This window comes from Pongo pygmaeus, chromosome 18, assembly GCF_028885625.2.
Source record: "Pongo pygmaeus isolate AG05252 chromosome 18, NHGRI_mPonPyg2-v2.0_pri, whole genome shotgun sequence".
Classification (NCBI taxonomy): domain Eukaryota; kingdom Metazoa; phylum Chordata; class Mammalia; order Primates; family Hominidae; genus Pongo; species Pongo pygmaeus.
Genome location: NC_072391.2, coordinates 7,737,703 through 7,754,281, shown reverse-complemented (window position 1 = coordinate 7,754,281; position 16,579 = coordinate 7,737,703). Strand labels below are relative to the sequence as shown.

The 16,579-nt window shown below is 45.9% G+C and overlaps 1 protein-coding gene across 24 annotated transcripts in view; it reads right to left on the bottom strand.

The window, feature by feature from the left end:
* The window catches only part of RBFOX1 (RNA binding fox-1 homolog 1), a 2,494,239-nt gene that overhangs the window by 1,694,397 nt on the left and 783,263 nt on the right, over positions 1–16,579 (bottom strand). Inside the window, exon 1 of one of the 24 annotated variants that reach the window (XM_063655288.1) lies at positions 11,320–12,197. The exons of 21 other annotated variants lie outside the window; for them this stretch is intronic. In XM_063655288.1, the coding sequence (XP_063511358.1) occupies positions 11,320–11,322 (3 nt within the window). In that variant the 5' untranslated portion in view covers positions 11,323–12,197. Of the gene's footprint in view, positions 1–11,319; positions 12,198–16,579 lie in introns of those variants that run through there. 2 more of the 24 variants (XM_063655287.1, XM_063655297.1) reach the window with 2 other exon arrangements.

Below are 16,579 nucleotides of genomic sequence, written 5' to 3'. Positions count from 1 at the left end.
CCCACTGGTCACAGCTTGGCCCTTCTCATTCTTCAGGCCGTAGCTTAAATGTTGCCTAATACCTCTCCTTGGAGACATTTCCCTGATGTTCCTACCAAACAGGGTCACTCACCCTTTTATTACATGAATGCCCCATTCTGTTGCCGTTTTAATACTTATGATAATGGGTAATTCTATTGTCTTTTTACCTGCATTCATGTTTCGTGTCAGTCTCTCTCACTACAGCATAAGTTTCACTAGGCAGAGATGATGTCAATATTGGTCAATGTACCCACCCCATACAATATCCCCAGTGCCTAACAGTGCCTGGCCCAGAGCATGAGCTCAAAAATGTTTGCTGAATGCATGAAAAAGGCCATAATTGGCCCAATAAAAGTGAAATGATATAGCATAAATAGTGCTCCAGGAAAATGTTTTTCAAAAGGAGAAAATAAGAAAGAGTAACCATTTGCACAGTTGGGACTCAAAATTGCATTTCTCTAACTTCAGGTCTAGCTCAAAATACCAAGCACCGCACTATATGGTCCTATTTTCCAGGGTTCCTGGTGTTCTAAAGGGCTGTAATTTATGTATACCGTTCAATATTCACCTACCTTATATACCTTTATATTGCTTTCTTATTCAATATTTGAATATGTTCATGTTAGGTACCTTACAAAGGTATTATTTTGATACAGTAACATACATCACAATAAAAAGTGAAAATTAAAATAAGGGTAGAGAAATAAAACTGAGTCAAAAGTGAGGTTAATACTCAAAACCCACGCTATCAAATTCTATTTACTGCTGTGATTGAACTATAAAATCAGCTCTGAGCTTCCTAGCAGGCTTTGTGAAAAGGGAACATGGACAGGTATTCCACTTAGAAGTGTCTGGTACATAAATACCAATCAGAACCTGAAGAAAGGACAAACTCTTTCTGATCCTGAAACCGAAGCTAACACAGTAATAGCCAACAAAGTCCTCAAAAATATCAACATAGGGCTGGGCATGGTGGCTCATGCCTGTAATCCCAGCACTTTGTAAGGGAAGATTGCTTGAGCCCAGGAGTTCAAGACCAGCCTGGGCAACATGGTGAAACCACAACTCTACAAAAAAATACAAAAATTTAGAAACACGAAAATTAGCCAGGCGTGGCACATGCCTGTGGTCCTGGCTACTCAACAGGCTGAGGTGGAATCACTTGAATCCAGGAGGCAGAGGTTGAAGTGAGCCATGATTGCACCACTGCACTCCAGTCTGGGCAACAGAATGAGACTCTCTATCTCAAAGAAAAATAACAATAATAATCACAGCAAATAACATTAGAGAGTTGAATTCTTCATAGCTTGCTTGTCCTGCTGTATTCTTACCAAGAAGTTCTTGGTTCTGACCCCTCACCTATATTCAATAACATGTTTTTCTTTCCTTTTTTTTTTTTTTTTTTTGAGATGGAGTCTCGCTCTGTCGCCTAGGCTGGGGTCCAGTGGCGCGATCTCGGCTCACTGCAAACTCCGCCCCCGGCGTTCACGCCATTCTCCTGCCTCAGCCTTCCGAGGAGCTGGGACTACAGGCGCTCGCCACCACGCCCGGCTAATTTTTTGTATTTTTAGTAGAGACGGGGTTTCACCGTGTTAGCCACGATGGTCTCTATCTCCTAACGTCGTGATCCACCCGCCTCGGCTTCCCAAAGTGCTGGGATGACAGGCGTGAGCCACCGCGCCCGGCCATGTTTTTCTTTCAAATGCTAGATTCAGCTGTAAAAATTCTTAAACTTTAAATGGTCTATCCATTTCCTATGTGCATATATAATGTCTAGTTTTTAAAATTTGGGGCTAATTGGCTTTCTTATACTATTTCTCATTATAAACTGACACCAGCAAAGCACAATTCAGTAGAAATAAGTTTATAGAAAGGGGTGGATGGTTCCTTGTCCTTGTTATGAACTTTTGAAGATTATTTTAAGTTTACACAGACAAAACCAATAAAGTTTCCTGAGCAAAATGAATGAAATTCACTAGGAAACAAAATATCTTTCCATAAACCACAGCACACTAACTAGGGAACCTTTTGTATCAAACAGTCATGGAGTGAGAGGCTATTGTCTGAATACCACAAAGTAAAAAAAAAATAAGAAGTGATTAGTTCAGAAGTCTGTGTGATTGCTGCTTGACTTAACTCACGCCCAGGTAGCCATCCTTGGAGACAGAATCATTTGCCTTTTAATAGACAAGTAAATAGAGGCTCAGAGAGGTGCAGTAACTGGCCCAAGGTCACACAGCCAGGAAGTGGCAGAATCTGGATCCACAAGTTAGGTGTACCTGGCTGCCATGACTTTGTCCTTTTGCACCTTGGCGCTCAGGGAATTCAGTCTTCTCAAAGCTTTTCTGACTCCAAAATAGCCCCATTCAGTGCCTTATCACCTTGAAGGCAAGATGCTTCTTATTTAACCAGCATCCTACCTGCTGTAATTCAGACTGAACAACCTCTCCAAATCAGAAATGAGAACTCTTTCTACAAAGAGCCTCATGTTCTTTTTTTTACAGATAGGGTCTTGCTCTGTTGCCAAGGCTGGAGTGCAGTAGCACAATTACAGCTCATAGCAGCCTTAAACTCCCAGAGCCAAGCAATCCTGTCCCAGCCTCCTGAGTAGCTGGGACTACAGGCATGAGCTACCACACCCAGCTAATTTTTTTTTTTTTTTTTTTTTTAATAGAGACAGGGTCTCATTATGTTGCCTAGGCTGGTCTCGAACTCCTGGCTCAAGCAATCTTCCTGCCTCAGCCTCCCAAAGTGTTGGGATTGCAGGCAGGAGCCACCATGCCCAGCCCTCATGTTCTTAAAGAGAGGTATCAACCATGCCCTTTATTCTCCCCCAAGGAAACTCCTGCACTTTCTCTAACCTGTGAAAAGGACTATTTTCCCTCCACTGGGGAATTTCTGCATGCACACACTCCCTCCCTCCTCTTATCGGCCTTTGCAATCAACAGCAACCTGAAGTGGACTCAGCTTTCTAAGGATGCTGAAGAAATAGGTATGATATTTACAATGCAGTAACAGTGAGCCATGCCATGGACATCTTTAGGAGACTCACTTGAGAACACAGGCAGTGACCCAGAATCAAGACAGGGGGCTGGTCCCAAGGGAAACAGACACCAAGCCAATGCCCCTGGGATCTGACCAGGGCTACTGATGCTGAATCAGCCCTCTCAATCCCCTGCTCCGTCACTTTTCATAATGAGTCTAATAAATTAGTGTTTCTCTCTGCCAATCAATCAGAGCCCGTGCATATGGCTGCTGTCAGCATCCTCTGCAGGCAGAACTCCACACAGGGCCTCAAGTCTGTCAACGACCTCAACCGTACATTTGCAGCTATGCTGGGTTCTTCCCCCTTCACTGTCAATTTGTCACCTCAGTTACAGTCAAGAGGAAAATGTAGGAAGCACATTCTGGGACCAATTTGCTGCCCAAAGGGATTGTGAAATTCTAGCAACAAAAACAAGGTTAATAATGATATCATTATTATCAATGGATAATAGTAATTGTCATGATTATCATAGTCAGCCCCATGACTCCTACTTGCACTAAACACACACTAGGTGCCAGGCACTTTGCTAAAATAATTTACCAGGCTGATTAATCCTCAGACGGACTGTACAATGTAGTGATAATCTCCATTTGTAGGGATGGACTGAGGTTCAGAGAAACTGAAGAAAGTGAAAGGTTATGGAGCTAGAAAGTGATGGAACTAGAAAGTGATGGAGCTGGGATCTCAAGCCAGACACACTGATTCTGAAATCTCAGTGAAATACCTGCACTGCCTCCTTCCTAGTACCTTATCACGGTGCCTCTGCTATTCCCTGCATCCCAAGCATGCCCTCTCCACACACAGCAGGGAAGATAACTGCTTGAGTCTGCAATCTCGGTTTGCCATTTAGAAACTGGGCCTCAGTTCCTTCATCTGTCGAGTGGGTATAATAAAGGGTTTGCCATGAAGAGTTAATGAAACGACACACAGGAAGCCCTAGCACAGAAGGAGCTTCCAGTAAGTGTTATAGCTATTAGGGTCCCAACCATGGTAAAAAGACAATTTTGAAAACCTCAAGTCCTCACCCTCATCTCTGACACTCTATATTCTAAAATTCACAGAAAAGAGACATCAACATCTTGGGGAAATGCAGAACTAGCAATGAACAAGGTGATTGCACAAGTTCATCTATTATGCTGGCAAAGATCTAATTTTGTTCTCAGAAGAAATGAAGAGGGAAGCTGATTCAGATGACGGTGATTAGATGGAGTGAGCAGTGGTTTGCACACCACATTTTGAGTGGCTATCAGAGCAGCTCCAGCTGTGACTGCATGATGCCCAAGGACTGCCTGTAACCAGGCAGGTGGTCTAACCACTCCCTCAAAATCATACTCAGAGCATGAGCCTAGATAAAGAGGCCAGAGATGCCCTGGGCAACCCAGGGCCTTGAGGATCCAAGGAGACAAACAACAAAACAAGAGCCAGATTGCACCAGTGCAGAAATCTAGCGAGGTCTTACACAACGATAAAGTAATATTGCAATAAATAGAAACAAGTGCCTTGTTTTCCTTTTGTGGCTCCAATGGGCTCAGCATCACTTCTCAGAGCAACTCCAGCTATGCAGCAAGAGCTCCCTAACCACTGCACACATTGCCTCCCACCCTCCCTTGTGTCTTACAAAGGCAGCAAAAGAGGCCACGTGCACAGTGATGAGCATCAGGGGCTGTGGACTCAGACTGTCGGGTTCAAAATCTTGGAAGTGCCTCTTACCTGCCGTTGTGCCCTTGGACAAATTGCTTAACACCTGCCTACACACCACTCTCTATCTGCAAAATGGGGATCTGAAAAGCACTAACCTCAAAGGGTGTGAGAAGCATCAAATGGAATAATTCATTATTTCCATATGGGGCTTCTGCTCTGTGCCTTGCACCACACTAGATGCTAAGGGGACAGTGATGTCCAAAGAGGTGTATGCATGGCCCACCTGCAGTTGACCATGCAGTGGAGTAAGAGAAAAAGGATAAAACAGAGTCACTCAATAAAATATAAGATGCCCCCGGATGGCTGTAAAAAAGGAGAATCCACACAGGGAAACAGGGACAGTTTCTCTAAGTCTGGGGCTTTTGTGTTGTAACCTGAAGGATGAGCAGGAAGCAAACAAGGTGAACTGCTGGGAGGGTGGGGGAGGCGATCACATGCCAGAAACACATAGCACAACACACAGCCATGAAGGTACAGTGCTTGGCTCACCTTGTGCTATGTAGGAAGAGTTCAATCCATGTACATTTATTCTGATGTTCATGGCACATATAATAGGTAATAATGGAGTTCCAGTATTGTGGATAAAGAGACAGTCAATGTGGGAGGAAAACTGGATTGTCCTAGTGTCCAAACCCTCCATCAAATTGCACCTCCACCTTCCAAGGGCAGGGTAGCCTCTGAAGATGGACAATGTCAGCTGCAGTCAGAACTCTCCATAAGCAGCCCACTTTGCACTGTCAATATCTGTTATTACCCTGGCCCACACCTACCAATGGGAGAATCTGTGGCCATACTCTGAAAGGGAACCTACCTGGACAGATGATCAATAAACAGCATCTGTGTGCAACTGTTCTCAGGGTACTCCCAGGAGAGATGTCAGTCAAGCCATCAAAAGGATGTGGTGGTGGGTGGGTGCAGCTGCTCACGCAGGCACACATGCACACATGATGTTGCCTCTTTGAAGGGAGGCCCCAGAGAAAGAAAAGCTAAGTAGGCTAATGTATACAGATGTATCCTCCCAGGGTCTTCCACCCTCACACAAAGAACATTACTGGAAAATGAGGTTCTTTTTCCCTATAAAGTAATCCCTCTTCTTGAATGAAAGATTTTAGCGTAAGCCCTAAAAAGTAGGTGGTGGTGGGGAATCAAGTTTAATTTCTCAGACGTTGCAAGTCTTACCTTTTCAGATGTCACTACGTCCACAGACCAAATTTGGTTATAGAAATGAATTGAAACTTTGAAAAAAAAGAGCTGGCTGGCCAGGAAGGCATGCTTGTTTAGTTACTCATCTCAAAAACACCTAACAATTTTCCCATAATGTTTAACGCATAAATATATCTTGGTACCTCTCTGCATAAAATCCCCCAATGGTTTCCCATTAGAATAATAGCCAGGCTCCCTTCCCAGGCCTCAAGGGCCTATAGGACCAACCTTCAACTGTATGATTTTGTCACTGTTCCAGCCTCTGGATCTTTGTGCTTGCTGGTCCCCTTCTCTGAAACGCCCTCCATGCAGACAACAATCCTAGAATGGAAGTCTGTCAGGACAAGGTGTCTGCATATATTGATCACTCTGCACTTGAAGTGCTTTCAATAGTGCTTGGCACACAGTGGGTGCCTGATGAACACTCAAGAATTCATAGAAAGTAGGGGTGAATGAGGCTGGGCGTGGTGGCTCACGCCTGTAATCCTAGCACTTTGGGAGGCTGAGGAGGCGGGTGGATTACTTGAGGTCAGGCATTCAAGACCAGTCATGGGGAAACTCCATCCCCACTCAAAATACAGACACTAGCCAGGCGTGGCAGAGCACACCTGTAATCCCAGCTACTCAGGAGGCTGAAGCATGATAGTCACTTGTACCCAGGAGGCGGAGGTGGCAGTGAGCTGAGATCACGCCACTGTACTACAGCCTGGGAGACAAGGTGAGACGCCGTTTCAAAAAAAAGAAAGTGGAGATGAGTAGAATACTCATTGGATAAATGTATGGATCCATACAGATCAGCTACTTCTTTTCATGTACTTCTCAGGTCAAATCTCTCCTCTCTGGAATGTCCCCCCAAGTCACTATCACATTATAATTTTTGGAACCCTTGTCATTATCCTTATGAAAATATATTTCAATGTCTAGCTTATGACGTGGCTTCCCCCATGACAATATAAGCTCCAAGAAAGCAAAGTTCTCATCTGCCTTATTCACCAAGCACAGGGTCTAACATGTGGTACATTCCAAATAAATATTTATTGCATTAGCCACTCCTTCCCCTAAGACAACACACTCTTCTGTAGCAGCAGGCCACAGTCACCCACGTCTCTTTGACTAGAGAACAATGACAAACCAGTGGTAATGAGTGACAGTGCTTACAATGACTACAGATTCAAAAAATGAGGACAGTTGCCTGTGTATATAACTCCACGCGTCATTTTTCATAAAAACCCCTAGCCCTACGACCGAGTCTAACTGTGTTCACAGTTGACATCATCTGAAAGTGCTGGGTCCCCTTGTTTTGAAGCTCCATCACTGATTGATTCTTTAATTAAAGTTTTAATATTTATACTTGTGCCTCGAGGCAGTATTTTAAATAATGGAGGTAGACATTGGGAAGAGCCTCGTGGCTTCTTTAAAAACATCGCCTTGGTGTTTGAGGTCTCCGGCACGACGCTGTGGGCAAATGTGAAAGCGACGGATTAAGGGAAGATTTTAGGAAAGTCAGCCAGTATTAATTTGTGGATGGTGCTTACTGTGTAACTCCCATGCTGGGTGGCAAAGGCAGGACGAGCTGCCCTCTGTCCTTCAGAGCAAATGTGCTAGGATTTCAATAGTCTCCTTACACGCCACTGGGAAATCACTGCGTCTCCAAAGTATTTTCTGTGTCAAATACGATTTCCCTCTTAGAATGTGTTCATTACTCCACACATCAGCTTAAAGGATGCAAACAAAATGGTCTAATTTTTGGAAAGGTGAAATGTCAGATTCCTATACAGGGCAGACCCAATTTTCTGGATACAAAAAATATATATTATCAGAAAGGACTTTGATAACATATAATAGCTTGGGATGGTTCAAGCTAAAAGGACTAAGCTTATTTTTTTTTCTAAAATCATCAGAGACATGAGGATGTCTAGAAGACCTGTGCTCAAACCTTACAGGAGCAGGTTAAAAAAAATATATATATATAGCTTCAATTATAATGACGAGAAAAATCGGGCAGAGTGGGTCAATTCTAGGAGGAGAAACCCACTCAGACCCATGTTTCAGCTTCATTTCTGAGTGGAAAACTCTATAGCTTCAGGGTGATGTAAAAAACTGTACGTTCTACGGACAGCAAGATTTATTACAACATTACTGAAACTTTATACCTGTTGATTAGATCAGCAAATCCTCATTTCCCTGGCCCCTGAGACCCTGGCCACAACCTTCTACTCTCTGCTTCTATGAGTTTGACGATTTTAGATCCCCGAGTCCCTCATGGAGTAAAGGTAAATAATTCCTGGAGATCTCCTATACAACACTATCCTTAAAACAATCATGTATGATATACTTAGAAATCTTTTCATAGGGTACAGCCCATGTTGTGTTCTTGCCACAACAAAACTAAAATTCTTTCTAAAAACTGGATCAAGGTATTTGTGCATTCAGTTTGTTTATGGGCAAATGTGTGCCACAGATGTTTATATGTTTATACAATTAAATACTATCACAAATTGTTTAAATACTATCACAAGTTGTTTTTTTTTTTCTTTTTCTTTGCCTTTTTTTTTTTTTTTTTTGAGGCAGGGTCTCATTCTGCTCACCCAGGCTGGAGTGCAGTGGCGTGATATCGGCTCACTGCAGCCTCAACCTTCCCAGGCTCAGGTGATTTTCCCACTTCAGCCTCCAGGGTAGCTGGGATTACAGGAGTGCACCACCACACCCATCTAATTGTTTGTATTTTTTGACAGGGTTTTTGCTAAGTTGTCCAGGCTGGTCTTGAACTCCAGGACTCAAGCAATACGCCCACCTCAGCCTCCCAGAGTGATGGGATTACAGGCGTGAGCCATTGTACCTGGCCACAAAATTTTATATGTAAACATAGTAATTGCAATGTGTGAATCCCAGGATGAATGATAAAGCCACTTCTAATATCCTTCAATTCTTGTGTTTTCAAAATATTCTATGTATTAAATAAATGATGTTCTAATTAAAAAAAACACACACAGATTTGCTAAGGCAATACTTTCATCCCAGGGGGCCAAGGATATCAAGTCCTTCCAGTGGGTCAGAAGAAATGTACAACTGCTGCAAAAACTTAATTTCAGGTGCTTGTCAAGACAGCAAGTCAAATGCCACCAACCTATATCTTGACCAGTGGGTGGGCAGCTTGTCCGTGATCCTCCTTGGAACATGCAGAGAGCAGAATGGGAGAGCTTGAGGCTTCTGTTTCTTATTTAAAAGAAAATGCCTGTATATAAGGCAAGCCACCTGCCTTTCCTATACCATTTGGTGCTACAAGGCTCAAAAATTAGAGCAATCTACTTGAAAGAATAAAGAAAGAAAACTCATATAATTCAGGCACTTACCATGTGCCAAACTGTTCTAAATGTTTAGTGCTTTACGTAATTTACCCCCAAACCCTCTGAGGACAGAACTATGACAGAAACTCTGATTTTACAGGTGACAACCCGAAGCTCAGAGAGGTAAAGTAACTTGCCCAAGTTCACACAGCTGGCAAATAACGGAGCCAGAAGCCCTTTGCTCTTCTGGGCCATAAAGCTCCACTCTCTGGACCCCTAAGGTGTCACTTCCACTACTGCGAGGAATGATGACTTTTCTTCCTAACCCGAGGCAACCATAAGCTAACTTAAGGAAAGCCCAGGGGATTCTTCCAAACGGAGGGCCTCCCTGAGGAGCTCAAAGAGGACACAGGTTTTGAGTCAGCCCCACTTTTTACAAGCACAGCTACTGCCAGCACCACCTTTACCCTTCATAGGCCCCAGGTCCTTTGCTTCTGAACATAAAAGATCTTAGCTAAAAATAAATCTGCCAGTAGCTCCAGCCAGGGCCTCTGTGGTCACTTAAAAATTGAAAGAATCCAGGCCCTCTCATCTTTTTTTTTTTTCTCTTTTGTAACAAAGATAAATGATAAATGGAGGGGAGATGAACTAGGACAGGGAGCAGGGAAGGGATCTCAGGCTGAGGCATGTCCTAAACTTGGGTTGTCAAGGCCAGGCCTCTCTGCACAATGGAGTTTAAAAATAAAAACAAACAATCATTAGTCTAATAAAGGAAAACCCAAGTTAGGAGACATGATGTTTCAACTCAAACAAAGCTATTCCACCACACATCCCCCCACTTCTTTTCAAGTTCAACTGAAAAGACCCGCCTTTAGGGTGCCAATTGCCCAGACTGCCTGACCACGATTTCCAAGCTCTTCAGTAGCCGCACCCCAGATGTTCCCGTGCCAGCAGGTGCACGCCAGCTCTGGCCCACACAGGAGCGATGAGCTCCCCCAGCCCCCTGACCATTCCCTGGCAGCAAGGAATGGAGTTGGGGGCTCCAGGACAAGGTTAGATCGGGGTCTTCCCCTCCCTTGCTGAGTGGACAGCTTCCGGGCTCCGAGTGACACCTGGTCCCCGCAGCTGGCGCCAGGGAGGCTCCAGGAGCTCACAGCCAAGTGGCCTTCTGGGCGGTGGGGAGATGGGAGCGGCGCCCCACTAGCCCCGCCCTCGCCTCCATAGCTGGACAATTGGTTGATTGGAGCTGACAAGACCCCCCTGGCCTGCACGACAACGCGGGGCTAAGATCTGCTACCCCTGTGTTTCCTTCTCTGGGGTGAAACTTCTCTAAGGCTCCCAGGAACCAGGGGCACAGCAGGAGTTTCCCATTCGCGGGTTTCCTGGCTGGCCCCCTCCCCTGGGGTCGAGGTGGCACCGCGGGGCATTGATCCCAGTGCCAGTAAACACAGCGGTGCTCTCTCCACATAAGCGAGCCTCCTCTTCCCCTCCTCCCACAAGGGGTTCGGGGCACCTAAACGCCCTCCCGGGTCACTAAGATGCCTCCTCCTGCACACCCTGCGAGCGGAGGCAGCGGTCTGGGGGCGCGCTGAGTGCACGCTTGCAGTCGGCCAGGGAGACTAATCAAAGTGCGCAGGCAGGCTCCTGCTGCTCCTGGCACCTAGGACTCGCTCCCAGGAGGACGGACGAGGTAGCCTGGATGCTTCGGAGGGGTGCTCTGGGGCAAGGAAGGACGTGCTTCTGGAAGCGACGCACAAGGGGGCTCAGGGTCTCGGCACCCTGGGGATGGGGGGGGGGGACACGCCTCGAGATCTTTCCACACACCCTGAAAAAGTTCCCGTCCAGAGCGCCCAGACTGACGCTAGGAGGAGGCCAGTTCTCGGGGACCTAGCGCTTCCCTCCGTGGGACCCTCTGGACCTGACCACCAGGTCAGGGTGGGTGCAGAGGCGATGACTCCGCCTGGACTTACCTAGAACTCCCGGCGAGCCCGGCTGCGGTCACGTCCTCGGCCCCAGACCCCCGAATTCCCGTGCGCTCTCTGCACCCCCAGCCACACTCACCATAAGCTGGAGGCGGCGGAAGGGAGTGCTGGCTTCTCACGCACTGTCCGCAACTTCGCGGGCAGGTCAGCCCCGCCCTGGCGCGCCTGCCTGGGCGCGGCGAGGGTCCGGAGAGGCGGGGACCCTGGCGGCCACTGGGTGGGGGTCTGGAGCGCAAGGACTCTCAATCCTGGGCGCGCGGTCCGCTCCTGCCCTCTCTGCCTGGACAAGAAGCTCAGAGTTCTCCTGCTTCGGACGCCGGGGCGGGGCCCACGGCTGGCTGTCCCCTCCAGATGTGGGGTGCTCGGCTCGGCTCACTCCTTCCTTCTTCAGCCCCGGAGGCGCGCGCGTGGGTCCAGCCAGTGCCGCCGCCTCTGCTGTTCCCAGGGCTGGCAGAGCGCCCCCGCCCCACCGCGGGTGCTGCTAGGGGGCTGGGGCGAAGGGGGAGGGATTCCCCTTCGCGAGTTCGGGTTTCCCCACCCGACGCGGCCCCTGGGCTCCGTCCGCCGTCCGCCACCCGCCGCGCTGCTTGGAGAACCACTTCAGCTCAGCCCAGCCAGTCCCACCGACTCTGGCTGGAGGAGGCGGCGGCACCGCGGCTCGCACGGGGACTGGAAAGGAGGTGACCTTCAAACCCCGCGCTCGGGAGACCAGGAAGGGGGCTGGGGTGATCGAGGGAGCGGTGTGTGCACCCAGACGGCCAGCAACAGCGCTTGTAGGAGGGCGGAAGAGAATAAAGAAGAAATCTTCCAACAAAAATATAGATTAGAAAATAAACAAAGGAGAGCCGGAGAGAGCACGAGAAAATGTGTGCATGTGTGTGTGTGCGTGTGTGTCTGTGTGTGTGTGAGCGCGCGACAAGCAGCGAGCAGCCCCGGCTGCGGAGCCAAAAATAATCCGGTGCGCGAGGGAGCGCCCCCTCCCCCTTCCCCTCGCCAGCGCCGCCGCCGCCGCGGTCACGCGTGCAGCCCTGGATTCCAGCGAGCGGCAGCGGACACGCGACTCGGTGCCTTGGTCTAAAGGGGAAAGAGGGTGAAAGTTGGATGCTGGGGCAATGAGCCCAGGACTTTCACCTGCGCCCGTTCTCGTCCTGGTGGTCCCCAGGTGGGCTCACTCATTGAGCACCAGCGCCCTCCTCCCAACCCCAATCAAAGCAGACAAATCCCCCCCAGAGACGCCAAGTGGAGGCAGCTTCTTGCCCCAGTCCATTTCTTCTCTGAGGAAGTTTTCTGGCAAGTCTTCAAATCTCGCGGCCAGGCAGAGATCGAGCCCTATCCAAGATTCAAAAAGTTCTTCAGACTGGATGCGATTCAGGCTGGCCTGGGACGCCCCCACCCCTCACAGCTGGGCCTCTCCTGTCCTGCCCCCTTCCTTGCCACCTACTCCTGCAACAGACGCTGAAGAGGTCTAGGGATTGTCCTCCTAGCAGATGTCTTACAGCCAGAAGCCCCATGACGCCTTAATACACACTAGCACTTAATAAGCATTTACTTTCCACCAGATGCCGTTTTAAGCACTTTACATGGAGTCTTTTCAACAACTGAAAGTAGATACTGGAGGTTTATCCATTTCACCGATGCTTAGAGAGATTAAAGCAGTATTTCTCCCTTCCTGGGTCCCACTCTGGACTGGAGTGAGAAACTCTGCTCTTTCCCCACCTTTTCCTTTCCCTCCCTCCCTTCCTTCCTTCCTCCCTCCCTTCCTTCCTCCCTCCCTCCCTTCCTTCCTCCCTCCCTTTCTTCCTTCCTCCTTTCCTCCCTTCCTTCCTTCCTCCCTTCCTCTTTTTTCCACAAATATTCCAGGAGGTTTTGTTGTACAATAAAGTCAGTCTGAGGTTCAGTGAGTTGTAATTTGTTCAAGGTCACATAGCTGGCAAGGAACCAGGATTCCCCAGGCAGTCTACCTAATTTTATGTGGCACCACCCTGCCTTCTGAAGGGCAGATGGCATTGGACAAGGCCAGATTCCAGCATTGAGCACTTGATCTGAGGCTCCTGTTCATTTTCCCATCCTGTGATGTGATTGTGTTTGCACTTATACCATGCGTCCTCTTCTAAGAAATGCTGTAAGCTTGCCAAAAGAGGGGGCCATGTGATGTGCATTCCTTTGCACAAGATGTACTTGTATTTCCTAGTGCCCATCAAGGAGCAGATTCATTAAGGGTTCCTCTTGCAATCCTGTAGGGCTGGGGTTTCTTTCAACCTCAGAATAAAAGAAAGGGAACTTCTGCCTATAACTGTATTACTTTTTAAAGCATGCAATATTTAATCATCATTTGAAAAAGTAAGTTTGCAAAATCCAGAAAGATATCTTTATCATTGGCCTCAGCGATTTTGCAATTTGGGTTGATTTTTACCATATGTTTCCTTAGGATTCTCTTTGATAATAATATATTTGTATGTAAGCAAGTTTTTTTTTCTTTATACTAGTCTCATCCTTCATTGATAGCAAAATGAAACCATAAATCTGGGTTGGTAACATCATAATTATTTCCCCCAGAAACTGTTTACAATGGGAAAACCGCTGAATTTAAATGTAATTGTCTAGCCATGCAGGGAGATGAGATGGGTTGTAAAAGAGGTATTCTCAATTTAAAAAGCAAATTATCAATAATGATAGAAGAAATAAATGGCAGTCAATGGGAAATTCTGTTGAAATATACTGTTTTGTGCAAATTCACTAACAGGAATTGTTTCTCTATTCTCCTTCATTTTTTATTCCAGAAAGGAACAAATGAATGTAGTCATTCACGGCAGTAACATCAGCTGTTGTTTCATTAAAATGGGTAATTGCTAGGCCCTTTGATTATTTTATATATATATATATATATATATTTAACATCGGAAATGAAATAAAACATATTCATCTATCTGAAAATCAAGGTCAGCTTGAGTCTGATCTGATTTATTTATTGTAGAGTAGAAATAGGCTTAGATAGATTAGTGATGAGTGTCAGGCATGACTCACTGGTACCTGTATTGCTACATGGCTTAAGAATATGAGTGTGGGAGGCATCCATTACAATTTAAAACAAAATTAGAGTAAAGATCAATATGGCATGCCATTATGCTATTCATTTGGAAAGTATTAGTTTCTTTCTCACAATGACCTTTCGCATTCCAAGTATAGTTTTTCCTGTCATTTCTCCATGTTGAGCCACTGGAAGATAAATGAGAGGTGCTGAAGTTGACAGCTCCCAGGACAACCTAGGGCCAAGAATCGCCCTGCTATGGTTAGAAAGAACCTGGAGACTTTGGCTCCTCCTACTGGACATGAAAAATACTTTCCAATTTGTGATCTAAGCAAATGTCAAAAATGGTACCTTCCATAAAGCTGGTTTAAAAAGAACAAGGACTTTATAGCCTCGTACTTGGATGAGAGCTATCTAAAGTGTAAATTTCATCATCTTACTTTAAAACTTAGGATCTTCCTATAGCTCTTCATTATTCCCCAGGATAAGGTCTAAAGTTGTCCATGTGGTTGTTTACCAGCTCCTGGCTCTTTTTAAGTTGACTCTGTGACCCAGGAGGGCTTTTCTCTTGTTGTATACAATCTTTTGTATATGTTGTTCCTCCAACCAGGAATACCCTTACATACTCTTTTCCTGGATAGCTTCTGTTTAGTTTTTAGATCTCCATTTCAATATCACTTTCTCCCTGCCAATCCCTCACCTCCCTACCCATCCCCCCATACGCACAGATAAGGCCTTCTTGTGAACTCCTCTAACACCTCCATTTACCTTTACCCTGTCATTTGTCTCAGCTTACTGTAAATGTTCTCTTCTATTAAACTAAAAGGTCTTTATGTCAAAGATTTGTTCCCTGATGCACAGCACCAGCCACATAATAAGCTCAACAAATGATTGGTGAACCTTCCTTCTTCCCTGCAGTAGATTGCTGTCTAAATGGGCTAACCACTTTGGAATGAATTGAGAAGTCAACCTGCTCATCCATTTATGTAGTCCTTTGTTCTTTCAGTCATCAAACATGCATCCTTCTTGAGGCTAGTCCCCCATGTAAACCATTTAGTATACAAACTAGACTCCATTTCTGCACTCGAGAAGCTTATAGTCCAATAGCATATTCAAACACATAAATAAGTGATTGCAACTGTCTTAAAAGATTTGGCCAATACTGAACAGGAGCCTATAGCCAGATATGGCAGAAGGGCAGAAGGTCAGGCAAAGCGTTCTAGAGAAAATCATGTCTAAACAGAGAAGATAAATAGGAATTCCCCAGAGAGTTGGGTGATGAACATTCCCGAAGGAGAATACAGCTTATGAAAGTGCCTGAAGCAAAACAGCATAGCTCCTTCTAGGAACAGCAAATCTGTTCAATATAAATAGAATCATGTTGAAGTAAAGGCGCTGGACAGTGGTGAAAGAGCCAAGAGAGTAGAAGCTGGAACTAGAGATATGGGCTAGGGAAGGCTCAAGGCAGGCTCTAAAATGATTTGTAAGGCATATTTGCTTTATCACAGGCAGTGGAGACTGACTAGTTAGCTTTTCAAGATGCACCATTACCATAATGATTTCCACTGCCAGTGCTCTGGGCTTCACTCTGCCTTCACTGATGTTTCAATGACCGTTTTCTCCATTATTATCTTATATTTGTTTAATAACTTTTCCAGAAGGTCAGTGTAAACATCCAGTGAATTCTAGGTATCTGTAGATTACTCCAAAGTACTCTAGGATTTTTAAGAGATTATCAGTGGTATATTAAACAGAATAGGAAAAGGATGAAAAAAGCAAGCTAAAAAATCTAAGATCTAAAAATCTAAGAAGGCCAGGGGTGGTGGCTCTTGATCATACCTGTAATCCCATCAGTCTAGGAGGCTGAGGTGGGCAGATTGCTTGAGCCTAGGAGTTTGAGACCAGCCTGGGAAACATAGTGAAACCCCATATCTACAAGAAATTTAAAATATTAGCCAGGCGTGGTGGTGTGCACCTGTAGTCTCAGCTACTTGGGAGGCTTAGGTGGGGGGATTGCTTAAGCCTGGGAGCTTGAGGCTACAGTAAGCTGCAACCACACCACTGTACTCCAGCCTGGGCAACAGAGTGAGACTTGGTCTCAGAAAAAAAAAATCAAGTAGCCAAGCATCCTTTTATTCCTCCTCCCAAGGATACCTTTCAATAGCAGTCACAGAAGAGTTGATACAATACTCAAATGTATCCATAAATGACTCTGGATTCACTAACATGATTTGCACAATTTAAATATTATATAAGACCTACTTTGCCCACAAGTTCTCAGTCTTCAGGCTTACCTGAAGGCTTTCTCACA